Consider the following 24,341-nt stretch of genomic DNA (forward strand, 5'->3'; position numbering starts at 1 on the left):
ACCTCATCTATTCTGTGCCTCCCAGCTGATTGGGAGGGAATGGAGATCCCTGCCATGCCCACCAAGCCACACACACAGTAGCAAAAAAATTTTTTTGAATCCCACCACTGAAGCTGGGACATAATTTTGCTTGTCTCTACCTTAGTGTATGGTCAAACATGTTTCATTCAGTAAATGATGGTCCTACAGACCACAAGGGGCGAGTACAAGTGCACTAGAGTGCCTTCCGTCCCCTGTCCTATTGCTCTCCTATATCTCCTATACCTTTCTTCTATTCCTATATCTCTTCTTCTATTCTTTCATTGATATGTTCTATTACTATACCTTCTTTTCTATTATTTCTTAGATATATTTTACTACGAGTATCTCCTCTATAACCTTCATCATGTATTTTACTATGTGTATATAGATATATATCCACTAAAACCCTCATTGTGTATTGGATAAAATAAATAAATAAAAAATTAGTGTGAAATGCAACCTATCCAAAGATCTCTGGAAGAGCACTGAATGGAGTGTGCTCATCTTCATTTGGCTCAGTGCTTCCCCTGCTGATAATGCTAAAGATGGCAATCATACTAAAAGTTGTATGGAAGATCTGTACTCATTACTTTGCCAATAGTTATTAACTTGTTAACCTGGATGGCTTGGCACACGGGGAGGTAACATCAGTAAAATCAGTGTGCAAAGCATCGGGTTTGAACTGTATACTTTGGGCCGTCTGAATGCACCAGTGAGCTCTGAAGATGGAAACATTTTCATTAACTCACTTCCTGATGAATCTCTGTTTTTATGTCTGCATCATTTCTTTCTTTGAACACTCAGCTCAACTTGTAATAAGCAATAAAGCCCCATTTCATAGAAATGCTCCTTAGAATTGACATGATTACCCTGCCAAATTTTGTGTTACCGATGCCATGACTGTGAAGCAGCAAAAGCAAAGAGGAATTGGCGAAGTGGAAGGTGTGCAAATTGTGGTAGGAAAATAAATGTTTTGGATGGGTTTTTGGAAACAGATAATGAGCTTGGAAGCAAAGGTGAAAGAGGCAAAGGAGACAGGTCCAGGACGTGCTGGTGGAGACCCCTGGCAGATTCTGTAGATTGATTCCGGTACCAGATGGTGAAAATGAGTTTGGTTTGGGAAAGAAAAAAACACACTATGGTCTAAATTTGCATAAGTTGCATGTCACTTCCCAGGCAATTGGTTAACCGAAGATGCCAAATACTCAATTTATGGGCGTTGAGCCACCCAGAGTCCGTAAGGAGTCGGTAAGGAGTTGGGTGGCCTACAAATCGCATTAATAAATAATAAATAAATAAATTGAGCCTAACATTTCTGCTCCTAAGCAAGAGAGTTGTTAAGTGAATTTTTCCCCATTTTATGCCAAATAGTTAAATGAATCACTGCAGTTGTTAAGTTAGCAGCATGGCTGTTAAGTGAATATTGCTTCCCTATTGACTTCATTCATTCATTCATTCATTCATTCATTCATTCATTCATTCATTCACTCACTCATTCATTGATTCATTCATTCATTCATTCATTCATTTTATAATTCTTCATTGGCCAAGTGTAATTGAACACAGAAGGAATTTGTCTTTGGTGCCTATGCTCTCAGTGTACCTAAAAGAAAAAGATACATTTGTCAAAAATTATGAGGTACAACACTTAATATTAATAAAAGTCTTAAGGATATCAGCAACAAGTTACAGTCATATACTGGGAGGAAATGGGTGATAGGAATGATGAGAAAAAACTAGTAGTAATAGTGGTGCAGACTTAGCAAATAGTTTGACAGTGTTGAGGGAATTATTTGTTTAGTAGACTGATGCCATTCGGGGAAAAACGTATTAATTTATTAATTAGATTTCTATACCGCCCTTCTCAATCGACTCAGGGCTTGTCAATTAGTCACAAAATGAGTTCAGGTTAGGGTTAGGGTATATAAATATATCTTATGTGATTTTCCAAGGTAAACAATTTATTGATGTCCCTTCTGGAATTTTTGTCATTTCTACGACTGTGCCCAAGTTCCACGTTTAATAGTTTAGTAAGGAATGACCAACTAGTAATAGAAAGAACACACAGGTTCCTACTATGATACATTTGTCAAGGCTCTTCACATCACTCATTCCTCTTGGGTTGTTATCAAGGCTGGCAGTGCCAAGTCAGAGATCTATCAACAAAATACTAGAATACTAGAGTTTTCTTTGGTTTGGTTCCAAGTAGAAGTTGAAATCTTTGCTGCTGTTGGAAGAGACGTTCCTAAAAACATCAATCCAAAAGGAAGCTGCAGCAAAAACACTTTTGTGAAAGGTTGTTCCCCGAATGTGTAAATTGGATGGGCTTGTTTAAGTAAATAAATATTTCTTTGGGCCTTTCAAGGCAATTTGCAACATCACAATGTCAGCTGAGTGCAAGTTTATAAAATCAAAATGCATTAAAATAAGGTCTATAAAATGACTTACAGGCAGGATAGTTTGAAAATAAATGAGGAACCTTGCAAAACGATGGTGATAAAACGCTAACCTATCTTTTTAAAATTGTCATAGTTGATTGGGAAAGCGGGTGGGGTGTCTTAGCCACATTCTGCTCCCTGGGTAAATGAAGGCGACTGCTGACAACCTTTAGCCAATCCTTGTAGTTGGAAGCAAAGACTAAAGGGCAGGAATAGAAAAGGACAACAGCAAGAGGGTGTAGCTGGAGTACCAAATGTACCATCTCCAAAAGTCTGGTCTTCAGCTTGCAAATTGCTCAGCCCATAGCTGAGAAACACTTGCCAACTTTGTACCCGCCTCCCTACTAAGTGATACTCAAGGCCATAAGCTGCATCTCTCCACAATTTTTGTTCACAACAGCAATTGCTACAACTGTTATCTCCCAGCTGCTGGGCTCCAGATAGGATGGATCACAGCTTACATGATTACTAGCCAGGTTTAGTGCTGGAGTCTTCAGTATGTCCCAAAACCTGGAATCAGGCAATCATATGGCTCCATGGTGGTGCAGTGGTTAGTAGGTAGTAGTGCAGGCTACTTCTGTTGACTGCTGGCTGCTGTCAGTTCGATGCTCACTGGCTCAAGGTTGACACACCCTTCCATCCTTCCAAGGTCAATAAAATGAGGACCCAGATTGTTGGGAGCAATATGCTGACACTGTAAACTAGTTAGAAAGGACTGTAAAGCACTATAAAGCAGTATGCAAGTTTAAGTGCTCTTCCTTCCTTCCTTCCTCCCTCCCCCTTCCCTCCCCTTTCTTGTTATCAGAATGCAGTATTTAAAACCCTGCTGTTCTGTTTCGGGTCTATTTGACCCGAAGCCAAGTTTGAGTCCCTGTAAAAAAATTTCCCTGCATATCTGAAACTTGAAATTTCATGACTGTTCATCATTTCAGGGGTTCTCTCTATGAGAATTTTTTTTGGGGGGCGGGGGGCTTAGTTTTTGCTGGGCAAAAAAAGTTAAAAATCTTCTGTTCCCGGGTCACCCTGACCCGGACCGAAAACTCTACATTTGCAGTGCTTATGTTTGGTCTTTTTGAAAGCTTTTTTCACTTGGAAAGTAGTCTGAACATTTCTGCACACAATGATATGAAAATTGAAATGAAAAAAGTAAATCTTATTGGTTTATTTTGCTGATATAATGCACGCCCCCCCGTTTTTGTGAAAGTTTTTTCAATTTATGGATAGTTTTGCTTGCAAAATGCATTCTATTTTACTGAAGTTGGTGTGGGATTGGTAGCTTGAACATTTCTGAATATAAGAAAAATATAAAGGAACTGAAAAAAATGATTCTTACTGGTTTTTTAACATCAGAAATAAGGCCTTCCCCCCCCTCAGCTGCTTGCAACCATTTTCACTTTTTATTTTTTTATGCTCCAAATCCGAAATATTCTTTAAAATCTTAGGCATTCATTTACTCAATTTAACAATGCTGATCATCAAAAAAATATTTGTGGGGGTGGGGAAAAATTTTTTTTCCTGGGCAAAAAAAAAGTCACGTTTAGTCTGTTCGGGTCATATAGACCTGGACCAAAATGATTTTTTTTAGGTACTTGAATTTGGTCTTTTTGAAAACTTTTTCAACTGGAAAACTAGTTTGAACATTTATGAACATAATGATATGAAAATTGAACTGGAAAAATTGAGACTTATATTTTTATTTTGATCAAAAAGCCCCTCCCCCCATCCTTTCTGAATTTCGTGTCAATTTCTATTTTTTAAGGCTACAAATCCCCAAGGAATTTCCCCCCAAAAGGTTTGATATACTAAATTGAACATTTATGAATATAAGAAAAATATAAATGAACTGGAAAAAATGGTTCTTATTGGTTTATTTTTGCCACAAAAGGGCCACCCTCCCCCCTCGGCCTTGCTGTGTGCCATTATTGTCACTTTTTAATACATATTTGGCTAGAAATATTTGGAATATCCTTTTGAAAATCAACCACATTGTAGCCAGAGAACTAATTTTATGAAACAAATCCATTTTACTAAAAAAAAGTATGTAAGTTTGAAATTAACAGCATAATTTTTATATAAATTGAAATAATTGAACATGGGGGGAGGCATACATTTATGTGCAAAATAAACCAATATGCATCAATTTTTCCAGTTCAATTTTCATATCATTATGTTCAGAAATGTTCAAGCTACCAATCCCACACCAACTTTAGTAAAATAGAATGTATTTTGCTAGCAAAACTATCCATAAAGTGAAGACTATTTAAAAAAAATGGGGGGCGTGCATTTCATCAACAAAATAAACCAATATGCATCAATTTTTCCAGTTCAATTTTCATATCATTATGTTCAGAAATGTTCAAGCTACCAATCCCACACCAACTTTAGTAAAATAGAATGCATTTTGCAGGCATAATTATCAATAAACATTAAAAAAATTCACAAAAACGGGGGGGAGGCATATTTATGTGCAAAATAAACCAATAAGGATTAATTTCTTCAGTTCAATTTTCATATCATTGTGTGCAGAAATGTTCAGACTACTTTCCAAGTGAAAAAAGTATTCAAATTGACCAAACATAAGCACTGCAAATGAAGAGTTTTCGGTCCGGGTCAGGGTGACCCGGGAACAGAAGATATTTAACTTTTTTTAAACAGAACAGCAGGGTTAAGGCTAACAATGTTGTACGCTGGCCTGAGTTGCCTCGAGAAGGGTGGCATAGAAATCTAATAAATCAACCAACCAACCAACCAATCAATCTGCTCACATTGTCAGGAGTTTGACTCCTGACCAGCTCAAGGTTATATATGTCACATGTTTTTGCTGAATTTGAAAATTAAGGGAGACTAGGATAGATCTATTTCGGCCTTATTTTGGCCTCGTCAGCTAGCCATACCCTCACTGGGACTTGAACCTGCAACCTTTGCCTTGTAAGGCAGAGAATTAACCTCTAGGCTACAGTATCCAATCCTTTCAGCTCTGTTCCAGGGAAGGGTTACATTTTGTGTCGAATTACCCTGGTATATTGAAGGAACATCACAGCTCCTTTTTTGCCTCTCTTTTTTTGCCTATATATATATCTAAGTGCTATTGTTATTGCTGCTATTGACATCCTCTCCTGGTATGCTGCCCCTTATGTTGTAGTATGGTGCTGGGGAAGCTGGGGCTCCCCTCTGCTCCATTCATTCTCTACCTTCTTCTCTAATGGATGAAATGCATTTGATGTCAGTTGTTTTAAACCCCTGGAAGGAAAGAACCATTTTTTTTCATCTTACTCCCCTGCTCTCATCAAGGCCTGTAGATAGGCAGGAATTTGATGTTGCCATTGTGATCTTCTGGTGGTTCTCTCCATAGCCATCTATTCCAATTCTTTGATCAGGGATTCATTATCCGTGAAATAGTCTCCTGCAATTTCTTCTTATCTTGCCATGTACGCTGATCTCTCTCTCTTTTAAAGTTTGTCTCCAGCTCTCTACATTTAGTCAACTATTTTCAAATTAGTTTTGCTGCATGCTATCTCCTTGCCGATAAGCCTAAAAATGAGTTCTCTTATCTCTTGTACATCAGCAACCAATGGCTCGAGAACACTCTGCATTAGGTTCCCTTTTGATGGGAATATCTTTTATCTACAAAGTGTCTTAAAAGTATGCATTGTCTGAAGAATACTGAAGTTTATAGAGGAGATTAGGGTTCAACAGCCAGGGTACAATAAGTAGGTCTTAATTCAAGAGAGAATCTTCTTGAATCTTTGAGTTCAAATGTTGTATTTATTTTATTATTTATTTATTATTTAGATTTGTATGCCGCCCCTCTCTGCAGACTCGGGGCGGCTCACAGCACAACACAACAATTCATAACAAATCCAAATATAATTTAAAATATTTAAAAAGAACCCCATTTTGCTAACAAACACACACTCAAACATACCATGCATAAATTGTACATGCCCGGGGGAGGTGTTTCAGTTCCCCCATGCCTGACGACAAAGGTGGGTTTTAAGGAGTTTACGGAAGGCAGGGAGAGTAGGGGCAGTTCTAATCTCTGGAGGGAGTTGGTTCCAGAGGGTCGGGGCTACCACAGAGAAGGCTCTTCCCCTGGGGCCCACCAACCGACATTGTTTAGTTGACAGGACCCGGAGAAGGCCCACTCTGTGGGACCTAATTGGTCGCTGGGATTCGTGCGGCAGAAGGCGGTCTCGGAGATATTCTGGTCCAGTGCCATGAAGGGCTTTAAAGGTCATAACCAACACTTTGAATTGTGACCGGAAATTGATCGGCAGCCAATGCAGACTGCGGAGTGATGGTGAAACATGGGCATACCTAGGTAAGCCCATGACCGCTCTCGCAGCTGCATTCTGCACGATCTGAAGTTTCCGAACACTTTTCAAAGGTAGCCCCATGTAGCAAGCTACTTTGTTGGTTCTTACTCCAACAATATAGGAAAGTTTTATTTTGAATACTGGATAAATATTGGGAAATTAAGATGTTTCTTTGCAAGAATTTATTCCCCAATCTAAACAGTAGAATATGTTACATGAAAGAAACCCGGTTGGCATCAGACACGGCAGGCATTCTTCTTCTTCTCCACCTAGTAGTTTGAGATCTTATGGGACTTCTGCAAATCATTGGAACAGGATCTGTCTTTATTACAGTCCTTGTCCAGTCTTGTAGGATAATCCAATTTTCATTTGGCATGGAGAACAATGGCGGATTCCCCTACCCACTCTTGTTCAGAGTTTGAGTGTATTTAATTTGCTTAGCAGCATTTGTCAGCCTGTTTCATTGTGTATAATTCAGTCTGCAATTTGGAGAGGCTTCAAAAGCCTTTTGTCATTCAGAGCTCTGTGGCCAGATTGCTGCAGGTTTTCCTTGCTCCAATGGTTTTTAGATGATGAAGAATCTTGTATCATTATGTCAGAGAAAATGAGCAGTCAATCTGTTAAAGAATTTGTAGAGTCAACATCTGCCTTTGCAGTAATTAATTTATCGATTAGCCAACCAACTGAATGTATAGACAAATACATATTCTTTTGAGATTTTGGAACGATCGCCAAATGAGCGAATTATTGGGATAAAAACAAAATTCAGTGCTTTGGTAAACTTTTTTTCCCTACAGTTTTTTTTTTTGTGACACTTGGCTGAGTTCACATATTTCAAGCCATTGATCATGATTACAAGATATCAATTTAGCCAATGTCTATCCACTGTAGAATGAAGGCCTGTTCCTCATGTTTCCAAACTATACGGTCCTGAGTTCTCTTTTGCCAATTGGGCCCACAATACTTGCTGATGTTGTCGATCCATCTTGTTTTAGGTCTCTTTCATGGATGCTTTTTATGAGATCCATTCTAGGACTGCCCTGGTCCACCTGTCATCTGACCAGACCATTTCCATTTCAATTCTTCTACTCTCTTGATGATATCAAATACTTTTGTTTGTTCTCTAATCCATGTGCAGGTCTTTCTTTTTGCCTGGTAATATTTATTTTTTTATTTATTTATTTTTTATTTATTTATTTTTTATTTATTTATTTTTTATTTATTTATTTATTTATTTATTTATTTATTTATTTATTTATTTATTTATTTATTTATTTAATTAGATTTGTATGCCGCCCCTCTCTGAAGACTCGGGGCGGCTCACAACAACAATAAAAAACAGTGTAAACAATGGAACAAATCTAATAATAAGAATTATATAAAAAACCCCAACTGTTAAAAAACCCATGCAACACATACATACCAAACATAAAATATAGGAAAGCCTGGGGGAGATGTCTTAGTTCCCCCATACCTGGTGATATAGGTGGGTCTTGAGTAACTTGCGAAAGACAAGGAGGGTGGGGGCTGTTCTAATCTCTGAGGGGAGTTGATTCCAGAGGGCCAGGGCCGCCACAGAGAAGGCTCTTCCCCTGGGGCCCGCCAAACGACATTGTTTGGTCGACGGGACCCGGAGAAGGCCAACTCTGTGGGACCTTATCGGCCGCTGGGATTCGTGCAGTAGAAGGCAGTTCTGGAGGTATTCTGGTCCAATGCCATGAAGGGCTTTAAAGGTCATGACCAACACTTTTAATTGTGGCCGGAAACCGATCGGCAGCCAGTGCAGGCCACAGAGTGTTGTAGAAATGTGGGCGAATCTAGGAATCTGGGAATATTGAACATATACTGCTCAAAAAAAATAAAGGGAACACTTAAGCAACACAATATAACGCCAAGTAAGTCAAACTTCTGTGAAATCAAACTGTCCACTTAGGAAGAAACACTGATTGACAATCAATTTCACATGCTGTTGTACACATTCAACTTTGTACAGAACAAAGTATTCAATGAGAATATTTTATCCATTCAGATCTAGGATGTGTTCTTTGAGGGTTCCCTTTATTTATTTTTGAGCAGTATATATTTTTCATTCGCTCTTTGTGCCACAATATTATAGATCAAAAACAAACTAATCTATGAAGTCTTAATAGGATGGACCAGACCACCCATTCAGGCATGCAGAATAAGAGTACATTCAGGGTGGACTGTGACATCTGAATGGTATTGACCCAGGATTTGGCTCTCCATCATGAAGATTTCAAGCCAATACATAGTCGCTTTAGACTGAGAACGAGCTTTTGGTTAATATGCTTGCAATCCTACCTTTTTTTGGTCTCAGTTTCTTATAATTTTCAATTTGATAGATTGTAATTTAATACCTACAATTTATTTGTGAGAAATATTCTAATCTCGTCCAAAACATACAGTGTGCCTCAATGACTCAAATTTATCACGGGAGACGTAATTAAATGTATGAAAAAAAATTGTCAGCTTTGGAAATTTTAGCCAATATTATTTTGTCCCCCTTGACATATACTTTTACTTCTGTGTTGTGTGTGCCTCTCCCCTCCTTTTGGGAATGAAAGATCAAGCCCACATCTGAAGGTTAAATTAAACTGATTCATTGCTAATCATGCCTGTGCACAAGCATTCTTCTCAACTAATGGTTAATACTTTTTTAGAGTTAGATGAGGGTCAATGGAATTCATAGGGAGGTTGCTTGTTGCTAGGTAGGTAGAGATTCTGGGCTGATCTCTCTTTTAATTTTGCCCTCATGTTCTGCCACTCTTCCTATACCTTTTTTTCAAATACTGTAGATTTATATAATGGCATTTGCTGGAAACTGTGTACAGAATACTGATGTGTAAGCCATTAATAAAGTCTACGGATCAAAACTCTGGTGTAAGTTTTGCCACGTGCCTTTTTCCATGTAAAAGATTAGGGTTGTTCCTCTGCCATATGTTGTCTTTCCCTTATGCTTTAGAGCTTTGGTTTCTCTCTTTATTTTTCTCACTTTTCAACAAACATCCCCATGTATTGTTCAATTATCCCTCCATCACCTCCTCCCACTTAGCCAGCAGTGTTAAATCAACATTCAAATTGTTTGTCTCTTGGACTCTAGAAGCATAAAACAGGTTTGGAATTGGGAGGGTAGGAAGGTATCACCTTATTTCATGTAGAAACTTCTCTAGAATGGAAATGGCTTTAGTATGGAGATACACTGTCTTTGAGATAGAAACATAGAAACATAGAAGTCTGACGGCAGAAAAAGACCTCATGGTCCATCTAGTCTGCCCTTATACTATTTTCTGTATTTTATCTTAGGATGGATATATGTTTATCCCAGGCATGTTTAAATTCAGTTACTGTGGATTTATCTACCACATCTGCTGGAAGTTTGTTCCAAGGATCTACTACTCTTTCAGTAAAATAATATTTTCTCATGTTGCTTTTGATCTTTCCCCCAACTAACTTCAGATTGTGTCCCCTTGTTCTTGTGTTCACTTTCCTATTAAAAACACTTCCCTCCTGGACCTTATTTAACCCTTTAATATATTTAAATGTTTCGATCATGTCCCCCCTTTTCCTTCTGTCCTCCAGACTATACAGATTGAGTTCATTAAGTCTTTCCTGATACGTTTTATGCTTAAGACCTTCCACCATTCTTGTAGCCCGTCTTTGGACCCGTTCAATTTTGTCAATATCTTTTTGTAGGTGAGGTCTCCAGAACTGAACACAGTATTCCAAATGTGGTCTCACCAGCATTCTATATAGTGGGATCATAATCTCCCTCTTCCTGCTTGTTATACCTCTAGCTATGCAGCCAAGCACCCTACTTGCTTTCCCTACCACCTGACTGCACTGTTCACCCATTTTGAGACTGTCAGAAATCACTACCCCTAAATCCTTTTCTTTTGAAGTATTTGCCAACACTGAACTGCCAATACAATACTCAGATTGAGGATTCCTTTTCCCCAAGTGCATTATTTTACATTTGGAAACATTAAACTGCAGTTTCCATTGCTTAGACCATTTATCTAGTAAAGCTAAATCATTTACCATATTACAGACGCCTCCAGGAATATCAACCCTATTGCACACTTTAGAGTCATCGGCAAATAGGCAAACCTTCCCTACCAAACCTTCCCCTATGTCACTCACAAATATATTAAAAAGAATAGGACCCAGAACAGATCCTTGTGGCACACCGCTTGTAACCTGACTCTGCTCAGAATACTCGCCATTAAAAATAACTCTCTGATGTCTATGCTTCAGCCAGCTGCAAATCCATTGAACTATCCAGGGATTAAGTCCAATCTTCACTAATTTATCTATCAGCTCTTTATGTGGAACCGTATCAAAGGCTTTGCTGAAGTCCAGGTAGGCAATATCCACGGCACCACCTTCATCCAACACCTTTGTGACATAGTCAAAGAAATCAATGAGATTAGTCTGACATGATTTGCCTTCAGTAAAGCCATGCTGATTTGGGTCTAATAAGTTATTGTTTTTTAGGTGCTGATTTATCCTCTTTTTGAGTAGAGTCTCCATCATTTTAACTACAACTGATGTCAAGCTAACTGGCCTGTAGTTACCAGCTTCTTCTCTACTGCCCTTCTTGTGAATAGGCACAACACTGGCCATTCTCCAATCCTCAGGAACTTCTCCTGTTAACAAGGATTGGTTAAACAAATCAGTCAGGGGGGTAGCAATGACAGATCTGAGTTCTTTAAGAACTCTGGGGTGGATGCCATCTGGACCCATTGCCTTATTTATCTTTAATCGTTCAAGTTCTTCTAAGACATCGGCTTCTAAGATCACTGGAGCTGAATCCGTACAGCTGGAAGCAATTCTATATCCCTCTATAGTATTATTTTGTAAGGTGTCTTTTGAGAAAACTGAACAGAAGTAGCTATTGAAATGGTCAGCGATCTCCTTATTCCCATTAATGCATGTATTATTCCCGGTACTAAGCTTCGTGATGCCGCAGTTTTTCTTCTTCTTATCATTAATATATCTGAGGAAGGTTTTATCCCCCTTCTTTACAGATTTGGCAATTTCTTCCTCTTTTGAGGCTTTAGCAGCATATATTATCTGTTTCGCCTCCTTCTGTCTCATTTTATATACCTCCCTATCAGCTATACTTCCAGACTCTTTATACCTCCTATAGGCAGCCTTTTTTTCATTGACTATAGCCCTTACATCATTGCTAAACCATAGCGGTTTCTTCTTCCTTTTACCTTTAGTTATTTGTCTTACATACAGTCCAGTGGCTTTTAAGATGGCCTTTTTTAATACAGTCCACTGGATGCTCGCTCCTGCTATTTTATCCCTCCCCTTTAATTCATTATCTAAATATTCTCCCATTGCATTAAAATTTGTTTTTCTGAAATCCAATACTTTGGTTGCATTATAGGATTGCTCACAATGAGTTTTTACTTCAAACCACAAACATAGATGGTCACTGCAACCTAAATTTTCTCCCACCTTGACATCTGAAACCCAATTCCCATTCGTAAAAACTAAATCTAGAATATTCTCCCCTCTAGTTGGTGTCTTAACCAGCTGTGCCAGAGCTGCTCCTGTAAAGGCCTCTACTATATTCTTACTTTTGCATGTAAGGGCACTGGGGATATTCCAGTCAACATCAGGCATGTTGAAATCACCCATAACCACAATATCTCCCTTTACTGCCATTTGGGTAATTTCATCCACCATCTTGTTGTCATATTCCTCGGATTGCCCTGGAGGCCTATAGATCACCCCAATTCTAATGAGAGAACCTTCTTTATTTTGCATGCAAATCCAGAGAGTCTCTAGATCTTGACACATATTTTGAATTAGTGTTGTTTTTAGACTTTCTTTAATATAAATGGCTACTCCACCTCCCCTTCTCTCTATTCTATCCTTCCTATACAGTGTATATCCTGGTACGGATATTTCCCATTCATTAGAATCCTTAAACCATGTCTCAGTTATGGCAACCAGGTCCAAATTATCTCTAGATATTATGGCCATTAATTCACAGAGCTTGTTGCTCAAGCTTCAAGCATTTGTGCACATTACCCGAAGAACATTATTTACGTTATTAGTTTGCCCCTTATCATCAACAACTACATCTATATTATTTGCAGCTCCCTTTTCATAAGCTTCCAAAAACTGCTTTATCCTCATTGGTCGGGGACAGAAATCACCCACATCAGTTACATCTCTGTCCCCTTTACCTAGTTTAAATGCCTGTCCAAAAAAGTTCTGAATTCCTTACCGAGCACCTGGGTACCTCTGTATGATGGATGCAAACCATCCCTCTTAAACAACTCCCTATTAGACCACCTACTGACATCATGACTTACATAGCCAAAACCTTCAGCTTTACACCACTGCCTTAACCACACAAACCGGTAACACCTCTGAGAAAGTCACTGAATCAGTTATTTTACCCAGCTCCACACTTAGACATTGAAAATCTCTTTTTACTACATTAACATTTCTCTGGGACAAATCATTTGTGCCAAGATGCACCACCACATCAACGTTATTACCTTTACTCACAGTCTTAACAATGTTTGTAATCCGCCTCCTGTCCCTGCTGGCAGTGGCCCCTGGGAGACACCTCAGCACCTTAACCACATCCTTGCTCTGTCCCAAATCAACACCTCTAATGGTCGAATCACCCACAAGAAAATGTGTCCTCTTTTTATTTCTACTAACTGTACTTGATGGTTTGGTGACATTTACGACAACTTCCCCTTTGAACATCCCCTCATTCTCTGCCTGAGGGACCTTGCTAATATCTCCAACATCCTTACTATTTAAATCCGCAAGAACACTATAGGAATTCGATACAGAGAGACCAAAATTGCTATGTTTTTGCTCAACTGCACGCAATCTTCCTGAACCGACAGTTGTCCACACAGCCCTCCTCCTCGGGGGGCGCTGTGGAAGTGGAGGCTGGACACATGGCTGCATTACAGCACGTGGCTGGGACAATCTTTCCACTTCTGACTGCAAGCTACAAACTAAGGACTGCAATCTACAGATCTCGCCATCTAACCTAGATGTCCTTATGCAAAGAGGGCAGTACCCCAAGTTCCACAAGGTACTACGGAAGACAACAGCCAAACAAATGTTACACTGCACCAAGCCAGTCATCTTAACAATGTATTGAAATACAAGTACTTAGCAGGAAAATCAACAACCCCTATTGCTACCAAACTTTGCTGATTTTGGTTTATAGCGCGGGCCACTACCTTCCTCTCCTTCTCTGTGATCTGAAGTGCAAATTAAAATGGCTTTTTCCTGCCTTTTATACTTCCCAGTCTAATCCTGCCCCAGCCTAATCTGATTGGTCTGTGTTTGAAAACAAACTGCTAATAAAATTGTCTGTAACAGCCAGTTATAAATGCCCCTTCTCCTTGAATTCAAAAAATGCAAATGCAAAAAGTAAACAGCACTACCTTCCTCTCCTTCTCTGTGATCTGAAGTGCAAATTAAAATGGCTTTTTCCTGCCTTTTATACTTCCCAGTCTAATCCTGCCCCAGCCTAATCTGATTGGTCTGTGTTTGAAAACAAACTGCTAATAAAATTGTCTGTAACAGCCAGTTATAAATGCCCCTTCTCCTTGAATTCAAAAAATGCAAATGCAAAAAGTAAACAGCACTACCTTCCTCTCCTTCTCTGTGATCTGAAGATGTCCTATTTCAAGAATTATTACATTAAATTGACTTCAACACTTTACCCTTAGATTATCCATGGTTGACCTATCCAGATTCCTAAGAGGTCAGTAAGGGGCGAGTACAAGTGCACTAGAGTGCCTTCCGTCCCCTGTCCTATTGCTCTCCTATATCTCCTATACCTTTCTTCTATTCCTATATCTCTTCTTCTATTCTTTCATTGATATGTTCATTGATATGTTCCTATATCTTCTCTGCTATTCTTTCTTAGATATATTTTACTATATATATTCTATAACCTTCATCATGTATTTTACTATGTGTATAAAACCCTCATTGTGTATTGGACAAAATCAATCAATCAATCAACCAACCAACAAATAAATTCCTGCAAATTCCTCCTTTGTTTTCATCACTTCAATAGGCTATGGGAGTGGCCAGTTAGCCCCAAGCCTTACTAGTTGTTGCATCAGCCCAGCTGGCTCTTATATGTTATCCATTGGCTTCTAGGGCTCCAAAATATTTGTTCCTATAAGCAAGGAAGGAGCAATAGTCTTGGAACTGTAGATGTTGGTGGGAAATGCTAGAATTCTCGGTACTTCTTGGCTATAGAGTGGACTTGCAATGAGAAAGAATTGAATGGCAATGAGATATTTATATTTGGCTGCAGCTCAATCTTTCGGCTGATGCCAAAGTTAACGTGAATCAGTACACACTTTGTTTATAAAGAGCTTAAAGGTATATCAGTTTCACACTGAGATTGATTCCAAGTGACTTCATGGACATAATTTTCTTCGTTTGTTACCAGCTATTTTTGGGATACCCAGAAATATCCATCACTGGGATTTTGGCGTTTCCTAAGCTGGATGTTTTTCCCCCCTGCAAGCATTTATTTGCTTGTTAGGATCATTGTCCCTTATTCACATGTTGATTGCTGGGTGTGCAATCAAGAACATTCTTAAGATAAAACAATACAGCCAATCAAGCCAAATCAGAAACAGGTTACAAAGTATAAGACAGGTGGGAAAAACTGCCCCACATAAACTACAGGCAAAGCCAGCTCTTATGTTAAAGCACTGATGTTATCATCTGTTCTGGTAAGAAAACATTTGCAGGTAGAAAACCAAGCTCAGCTAACACAAAGTTCCCAACATGTTGATTTTGAGCTGCATACATTTCCCATCAATTTGTTTCCATTTCCAAGTCTAATGTGATGATGAAATTGTTATTCATTCAGTCATGTTCAATTCTTGGTGATTCTGTGGACCAGTACTCCCCACATCTTCCATTCTTGCACTACATTTTGGGTCGTTATATGCTCTGGCTGGTGTTAGCTTTGATGGTGTCCAGCCACTATGTTCTTTGATGGCCAGGTTTCCTTTACCATTAAGTCTTCCTTAGCATAATTGCTTTTTTCTGGTGAATTTTCCACCATGACATGGCCAAAGCAAGTGAGAATGCAGTTTTGTGATTTGACATCTAGTGACATGTCTCCAGTACTCTGTTGTTAGTCAGCTTTGCTGTTCAAGGAATACACAAGAGCCTTCTCCACCACAACATCCAAACAAGTCAGCCTAATGTACAATACTCAAATGAGTCAGTCCACATTTTTGTTAGGTTCAATGCTGTCTATCTTTGGAGCGGAAACAAAGCATGCTTGATGCAGTGGTTAAAGGAACTGGATTAGAAAACAGGAAATCCTAAACTCTAATATTAAATTAGGAACAAAAGCCAGCTGGATAACTTTGGGCCATAGGAACAAGGTAGTGGCAATCTATTTCTTATATGTTGCCAAGAAAATTGCATAGATTGTTGTGGTTCAGCCTGAGGCTGCTCAGGGACCAGCTGTGTCTCTGCTGGCTCCATGCCCGGAGGAGGAGGACAGTGAAGAGGAGGGGGCTGAGCAGTCGGACAGGGGAGAGGAAAGTCAGGAATGGGACGAGGAAGAACAGCATGAGAGCCCCGGGGGGGGGGGGCTCTCCCCAGCCAGTAGCTTGTAATCATTAGGTGATGATGCACAAGCTGTCATTGACATGAGACAGAGACGGTCAGAGCAAAGAAAGCAGCAGTTAAAGAAATATTACCAACATTGAATGAGAAACAGCTGGGCTGGGGTGTGGTCCTCATCAGCAGGGTTTAAAAGGCAGGCAAGCCCTTGAAGCCATGTGGAGTGTTATCAGTTGGAGTTGCGGTGACCTGTTTTGATTCTCGGTGTCTCGGATCTTGTCTTGTGGCCTAGCAGTCTGGAAGACTCGTGGGAGGCGTATGTTTGCTATCTACAGCTTCGTCTTGGCAGCAAGAATCTGGTATTGCTTCATGGACTATTGCCTTCGTGTATATATTTGAAGTTGCAGCATTTTTCATGTTTGTAAGGACATTTTCTGTTACCTGTGTTTTCCTTGAATTATATAAACTGCCTTTGCCTTTTACCGGTGTGTCTGGCTTCTCTTTTTGGGTTGGTTTTGGCTTCCGGAGTGACCCAGACAGAACAGATTTGATTGCCAGAACTCAGGGTTGACTTGATAGATGACTGTCATAATGGATATAGCTCCTATAGCATTTTGCAGCCTTTCTTTATGAAGAATGGGGAAGGGAAAAGGGATGAATGGTGAAGAGCTCCTGAGATCCCCTTTTCAACCCTGTTGGGTCCAGCACTTCTCGGATGCCTTTAAAAATTGGCCATGTCAAAAACTTAAGTTTAAGGTTTTATTTTTAAGGTGTTATGTTCTATTCTATTGATGAATAGAACAACTGGCTGAAACATCAGAACATTAGTTAATTTGATTGAGTTATAGCAGTGTACCAGTATTTGAGGGGCTACCACAAAGAGGGGGAGGGGTTTTCAGCCTATTTTCACCAGAAGGCCAGACAAGAAACCTGGATGGAAACTAACCAAGAATAGAAGCAACCTGGAATTAGAGAGAAACTTAAGTGAGGATACTTAACCAGTGGAACAACTTGCCTCCTGAAGTTATGGTTGCTCCATCACTGGAGGCTTTTAAGAAGAGACTGGACAGCCACTTGTCTGGAATGGTATAAGATCTCCTGCTTGATCAGGGGGTTGGACTAGAGGACCTCCAAGACCCCTTCCCACTCTGTTATCCCGTTAATAGCCAAGCCTAGATGTCATCTAACAATTAATGCCAAATCAGCAGTAAAAGAAGGCAAATATTAGAGAAAAAGATCTATAGGCATTTGTACTAACTTCCCAATGCAGATCAGCTAATGCTAATCCAAGGGCTCCAGGTCTAATTGTCTCATGGAACCAAGCATTAAAGGTGAATCCTTCCAAGTCACTTCCCCCCATGCTGCATAGGTGCGTGCGTGCATGCACAGTGTCAAAAAATGAGCTGAACATGCACAAAACCCCCCACTTCTGTGCATGCACAGAAGTGAAAACCAAGATGGCGCTGCCTGTGGCGCCACTCAGAGAGGTGGTTCAGGGGTGTGGCTAGCTAGCCATCACTGCCAGTTGGCCAAGCAGGGGTGGGGGTGGGATTTCCACTACTGGTTCTATAGCAGTGTTTCCCAACCTTGGCAACTTGAAGATATTTGGACTTCAACTCCCAGAATTCCCCAGCCAGCAAATGCTGGCTGGGGAATTCTGGGAGTTGAAGTCCAAATATCTTCAAGTTGCCAGGGTTGGGAAACACTGTTCTATAGAACTGGTCCAAACCGACAGGAACCCACTTCTGTTCCAAGTCCATAAGAATGTCAAAATAAAACCTTTTCTTTGGAGTGCTTCTATCAGTTTGCAGCTGCTGGGAGAGGAAGCACAGGAGAGATTAGAAAGCCAAAGGTTACTGAAATTATGGAAGAAAATGATCTTTCCCTTTCTCCCCCCTCCCTTCTTCTCTCCTTAGGGCAGCAGTTGAAGCTCTGGCAGCTTTGTTGAAATCAAGTAAGCTTTTCTACCCAACTCATTTCCCCCCCCTCCCTACACACTGTTTCCTGTGCTGTCCGTGTAGGTAGAAATGCTCTCATTTCTATAAAGTCTCTCCATTAGCATCACTCTTCAGGGCACTGCGACAGGATAGATGTGGTGCCTTGCTCAACAGTAGTAACTGTGAGAGGGATCTTGGAGTCCTAGTGGTCAACCATTTGACTATGAGCCAGCAGTGTGCAGCAGCTGAGAAAAAAAGGCAACACAGTTGTAGGCTGTGTTAACAGAGGGATAGAATCAAGATCACGCAAAGTGTTAATACCACTTTATAAGGCCTTGGAAAGGCCACACTTGGAATACTACATTCAGTTTTGGTCACCATGATGTAAAAGGATGTTGATACTCTAGGAAGAGTACAAAAAAGAGCAACAAGGATGATTAGGGGACTGGAGGCTAAAACGTAGGAAGAACAATTGCAGGAACTGGGTAGGTCTAGTAGTGATGGGCGAACCGAACCCGCACAATTCGGATCCATACGGAATTTTGCGGTGTTCAGTATGCTGAACCCAAACCTGAAATTTTTCCAAACTTCGGGCAAAGTTTGGGGTCGTGTTCGGCGTTCGGAGTTTTGATGTCACCGGCAGGTTGCTAAAGACACCAAGGTGATCACTTCCTGGATTCCATGGAATCCAGGAAGTGATCACCTTGGTGTCCTTAGCAACCTGCCAGTGACGTCAAAGCTCCGCCCCTGGAATCTCTTCATGGGAGGGATTCCCCATTCGGGTTCGAGTTCGGGTTTGGTTCGGGTTCGGCCGAATTTTGCGTAAAATTTGGCCGAACTTGCCGAACCCGAACACTGTTGGGTTCGCCCATCACTAAAAAGAAGGACAAGGGGGGGGGCATGATAGCAGTGTTCCAATATCTCAGGGGTTGCCACAAAGAAGAGGGAGTCAGGCTATTCTCCAAAGCACCCAAAGGCAGGACAAGAAGCAATGGGTGGAAACTAATCAAGGAGAGAAGCAACTTAGAACTAAGGAGAAAATTCCTGACAGTCAGAACAATTGATCAGTGGAATGGCTTGCCTCCAGAGGTTGTGAATGCTCCAACACTGGAAGTTTTTAAGCAGATGTTGGATAACCATTTTCTGAAGTAGTGTAGGGTCTCCTGCCCAAGCGGGGGTTGGATTAGAAGACCTCCAAGGTTGGATTAGAAGACCTCCAAGGTCCCTTCCAACTCTGTTGTAGTTTTTGTTGTTATACTGAGATTGCAAAAATGCAATGCAGAGGACATGGGACACTTTGAACATGTCACGCTATATTTACCTCACTTTAGGGAACAATACATGAGATATAAAGAAAAAGAAGAAAGTTGCCAAGTTGTTGACGCCACCTCTAAAAGGACAGCACTTATAATGTAGTTGTTTCTCAGGTCTACCAAACTGTTTTCTCCCGAATTCTGAGAACAATTTAGGGCAGGAAAAATCCTTGGGATTTAGACAGCCCGATGTGGGTGCTGTCACTAAATGGTGGTTATGACTAGTCATTTGTGACAGAAGTCAAATTAAGGTTAATTCTTGGTTCAGCTCTTTTCCTTCTGCCAAGAGGTTCTCTACTTACAAATGTCTTGTTTTCTTATTCCAATTCAAGCACTGAGATTTATCACCCTTGTTTTAGTTTGCAAGAATGCCTATAGGATATATAAGGGCTCAGGGGCATTTTCATAAGTAGGGATGATGATAAGGAAGATGCTGTTAGAATAATTAATATAGGACAGGGAATTGTGTAAGCAGCAGTAATATACTGTTTGAACAGATTTCTAGTTTGAATTGTACCTGAATTTTAAATTCTGTGAAATATTTTCCTTCAGCAGCTTTCAATAAGGCTTCTAACTTAATTCTTGAAGAAGCCTTTCTCCAGTAATCTTTGACATTGGGAATATGTGGATATCTTGTCCACAAGTAATTGGGGATGCAAGGCTAGAAATATTGGAATGGTTGTCCTCCAAAACCCATTTCAATATTAGTAGTTTTTTAAAAATGGATTTACTAAGGATGCTCCAGCATCTGGTCCTAGAGAATAAAATGGAATGGGGAGTGAGTAGAGAGTAGAGAGTAGAGAGTAGTGAGTAGAGAGTAGAGAGTAGAGAGTAGAGAGTAGAGAGTAGAGTAGAATAGAGTAGAAGAAAGAAGATAATTCTTTATTGGTTAAATGTGTTTGGACACACAACAAATTTGACTCCAATGCATAAACTCTCAGTGTTGATGAATTTTAACACTGTTATTGATGTACACCAATATTTAATGTACCAGATCCACTAAAAGGAAGGAGTGATGAACTTTTACATCATTGCTACCATCCCAATGGGAACTTCGTTACTTCAAGGAGAAATGAGATGACATTCTGGAAACCAGGATATTGGCTTAGCAGCTTGTATATATGGTGTGTGTGTGTGTGTGTGTGTGTGTGAGAGAGTGTGTAGGAGGAAAGGTTTCTGACAGCAGAGAAGGAAATCTTTGGAGAATCACTGAACATTGCTGAGTTATGGTGACACTCAGCTGCAGCCTTATTTATGCAGGGTTTAAAGTATCTACTAAATGAAAGAACAGGCCCTAGCACAATCCCGCACAAAGAATGAATGTTCCTGAAGGTTCCAGTGTTATATCATCCTGTAGCCCTTTCTCCCATCCCAAAACAACTTGGGCATTTATTACCAGAATTTAATAAAGCTTCGTCTCCAAATGAAGAACACTTTTTCTTCCTCAATCTTCCTGATGGTAAATCACAAGCCTATGTTGTCTTTTTGCACTCTCACCTACGTGTCTCCTTCTTTTTTGCTACCCCAAATCCTTGCATGCACTTTGATGGGTCAAAGGAATCAAGGAGAGAAGCAACCTAGAACTAAGGAAAATTTTCCTGACAATGAGAACAATTAATCACTAGAGGTTTATAAGAAGAAATTGGACAACCATTTGACTGAAGTGGTATAGGGCCGGGATGGCGAATCTATGCCACGCGTGCCAGAGGGGTCACCCAGAGCTCCCTATGAGGGCATGTGCACCAGGTGTGGGGGGGTTGCTACCTACTGCTCCTACTGTTGTGCAACAGATTTGCACAAACACTTAAAATTCTTCAAAGTACTGTCCTTGGGCCTCTACACATTTTTTCCAGCGACTCTTCCATGACTGGTATACACCCTGGAAGGCGTCTTCTGGTACCTCTTGCAAGGTCTTCATCACAGCTGATTGGATCTCTTCAATGGATGAAAAATTTGCCTTGCTACAACGTGCTACGAGTCCGCGAGTTGCTGGCCAAACACCAGGTGCTAGCGCTGCCCCCACAATAGTCCTGACGTCGCCCCAGCAGACTTCTTTTTGTTCACAGCCCTGAAAGGAACCTGTTTTTCATCTATAGAAGAGATCCAATCAGCCGTGACAAAGACCTTGCAAGAGATCCCCGAAGATGCCTTCCAGGGCGCGTACCTGTCATGGCAGAGTTGCTGGGAAAAAAGTGTAGAGGCCCAAGGACAGTACTTTGAAGAATTTTAAGTGTTTTTGCAAATCTGTTCAATAAGTTACTTTAAAAAAATAATTGCATTATTTTTGGAATGCACCCTGTAAGTATAAAGAAGAGATAGAAAGGATAAAAAAGACAGTAGGTCAGGTACGGTAGGCACAAAGGTGCACTTACGCATGCCCCTTACACACCTCTTAGAAAAGGGGAGAGGTCTATTGTAGATAATGTAAGGTTGAAGGCTTTGGGATTGGGGGAAGAAACCACAGAGTCCGGTAGTGAATTCCAGGCGTTGACCACTCTATTGCTGAAATCGTATTTTCTGCAATCTAGTTTTGAGCGGTTAACATTTTGTTTGTATCTATTGCGTGCTCTTGTGTTGTTGTTAAAGGTGAAGTAGTCGCTAACAGGGAGTACATTGTGATGTATGATTTTATGAACAACAGTTAAATCAGTTCGGAGGCGGTGTAGCTGTAAATTTTCTAAACGTAGTAATTGAAGTCTGGAGGAGTAAGGTAATTTGTTGTGTGAGGAGGAGTGGAGGACTCTTTTTGTGAAGTATTTCTGCAGAAGCAAAAAGTTGCCAAAAGCTCACCCACATGCACATCCAGGGGTTGGGCAACAGGCAAGATGGGGTGGAATGCAGTTCCACCAGTGGAAATGTATTTATTTATTGATTGATTGGATTTGTATGCTGCCCCTCTCCAAGGACTCGGGGCGGCTCACAACATAAATGAAGCTGTGTGCCCAGCTCCAGCTGACCATCCCTGCTCCTATCCTCCTCCTCCTCCTTGGAAAGCGGCAGGGAGACCAGCACTGGGAGGAGTTGCAGGGGACCCATTTCCTCCACCATCTTTTCTTAACAGCTGATAGGCACCTGTTCGCCTAGCAACCCAGCCTGGGGTGGGAGAGCGCGGGAAACGCAAAGCAAATTGTCACCCCTGAGAGTGACACTGGTGAAGTTGTAAGTTGAGGATTTAACAGTTCACTTGAACGATGATGATTGTTCAAGCCACTCCCACCTGGTCCCATGGCCGGCAAGCCACTCCTACCCAATCACATGACCATCAAGCCACATCCACAAAATAAGCTACACCCACAGTGTGGCAGTAAAAATTTTGGCAGCCCATTACTGTGTACATCCCTTCATGAGATTTTGCGCAGAAGCACAATCTTGCTCAGACACATGTGCGTGCACACTGGGGATGCATAGTTGCACACACAGTTCCATTTTCCCTACCGGAGCAATGGCCTGGCTCATACCAGTAACAACCTGCTACTGATGTGCACCATCAGCAGCTGCTGTTTTGGTTTCCAGGGCACATGTGTGCTGGGCAGCTGGTCTTTTGTGCACGCCAGAGCACCAGAAACTTAAATGCTCTGTCCTACACATTGGGAAGAAGAATCTGAACTCCAAATACGAACTGAATAATCAAATTATCACAGATAATCCCCACTCGGTTAAAGACCTTGGTATACTAATAACAAAAGATTTAAGTGCCAAAGCCCACTGCAACAACATAGCCAAGAAGGCTTCAAGAGTTGTAAACCTAATCCTACGCAGCTTCTGCTCTGGCAATCTCACACTGCTTACCAGAGTTTACAAAACGTTTGCCAGACCCTTCCTCGAATACAGCTCATCCGTTTGGAACCCATATCGCATCTCAGACATCAACACCCTTGAAAATGTCCAAAGATACTTCACCAGAAGAACCCTTCACTCCTCCACTCGATATAGAATACCCTATGAGACTAGACTTTCAATCCTGGGCCTAGAAAGTTTAGAACTAAGACGCCTTAAACAAGATCTAAGTATTGCCCACAAGATCATATGCTGCAACGTCCTGCCTGTCAGCGACTATTTCAGCTTCAACCACAACAACACAAGAGCACACAACAGATTTAAACTTAATATTAACCGTTCCAAACTTGACTGTAAAAAATATGACTTCAGTAACCAAGTTGTCGAAGCGTGGAACTCATTACCGGACTCCATAGTGTCATCTACAAACCCCCAACACTTTACCCTTAGATTATCTACGGTTGACCTATCCATATTCCTAAGAGGTCAGTAAGGGGCGAGTACAAGTGCACTAGAGTGCCTTCCATCCCCTGTCATATTGTTCTCCTATATCTCCTATACCTTTCTTCTATTCCTATATCTCGTCTTCTATTCTTTCATTGATATGTTCTATTACTATATCTTCTTTTCTATTCTTTCTTAGATCTATTTTACTATGAGTATCTCCTCTATAATCTTCATCATGTATTTTACTATGTGTATATAGATATATACCCGCTAAAACCCTCATTGTGTATTGGACAAAATAAATAAATAAATAAAATAAATATAAACCCAAAGACCATTTGGCTGGTGCATGCAAGCACAATGACCAGCTAGTCTTCATGTTTCTGGCACTCAGGTGCATCCAAGCATCTATATGCACATGGGTGCACAGGTTCCAGTTTGGGCACTTGGTGCCGAAAAGATTTGCCATTA

The 24,341-nt window shown here is 40.6% G+C and overlaps 1 protein-coding gene across 1 annotated transcript in view; it reads left to right on the plus strand.

Moving 5' to 3' along the window:
* Nucleotides 1-24,341, plus strand: part of AGBL1 (AGBL carboxypeptidase 1) — a 376,387-nt gene that overhangs the window by 38,349 nt on the left and 313,697 nt on the right. Inside the window, exon 3 of the mRNA XM_070763167.1 lies at nt 18,313-18,350. Within this exon, the coding sequence (XP_070619268.1) occupies nt 18,313-18,350 (38 nt within the window). The remainder of the gene's footprint in view (nt 1-18,312; nt 18,351-24,341) is intronic.

This window comes from Erythrolamprus reginae, chromosome 10 (genome assembly GCF_031021105.1).
Source record: "Erythrolamprus reginae isolate rEryReg1 chromosome 10, rEryReg1.hap1, whole genome shotgun sequence".
NCBI lineage: Eukaryota > Metazoa > Chordata > Lepidosauria > Squamata > Dipsadidae > Erythrolamprus > Erythrolamprus reginae.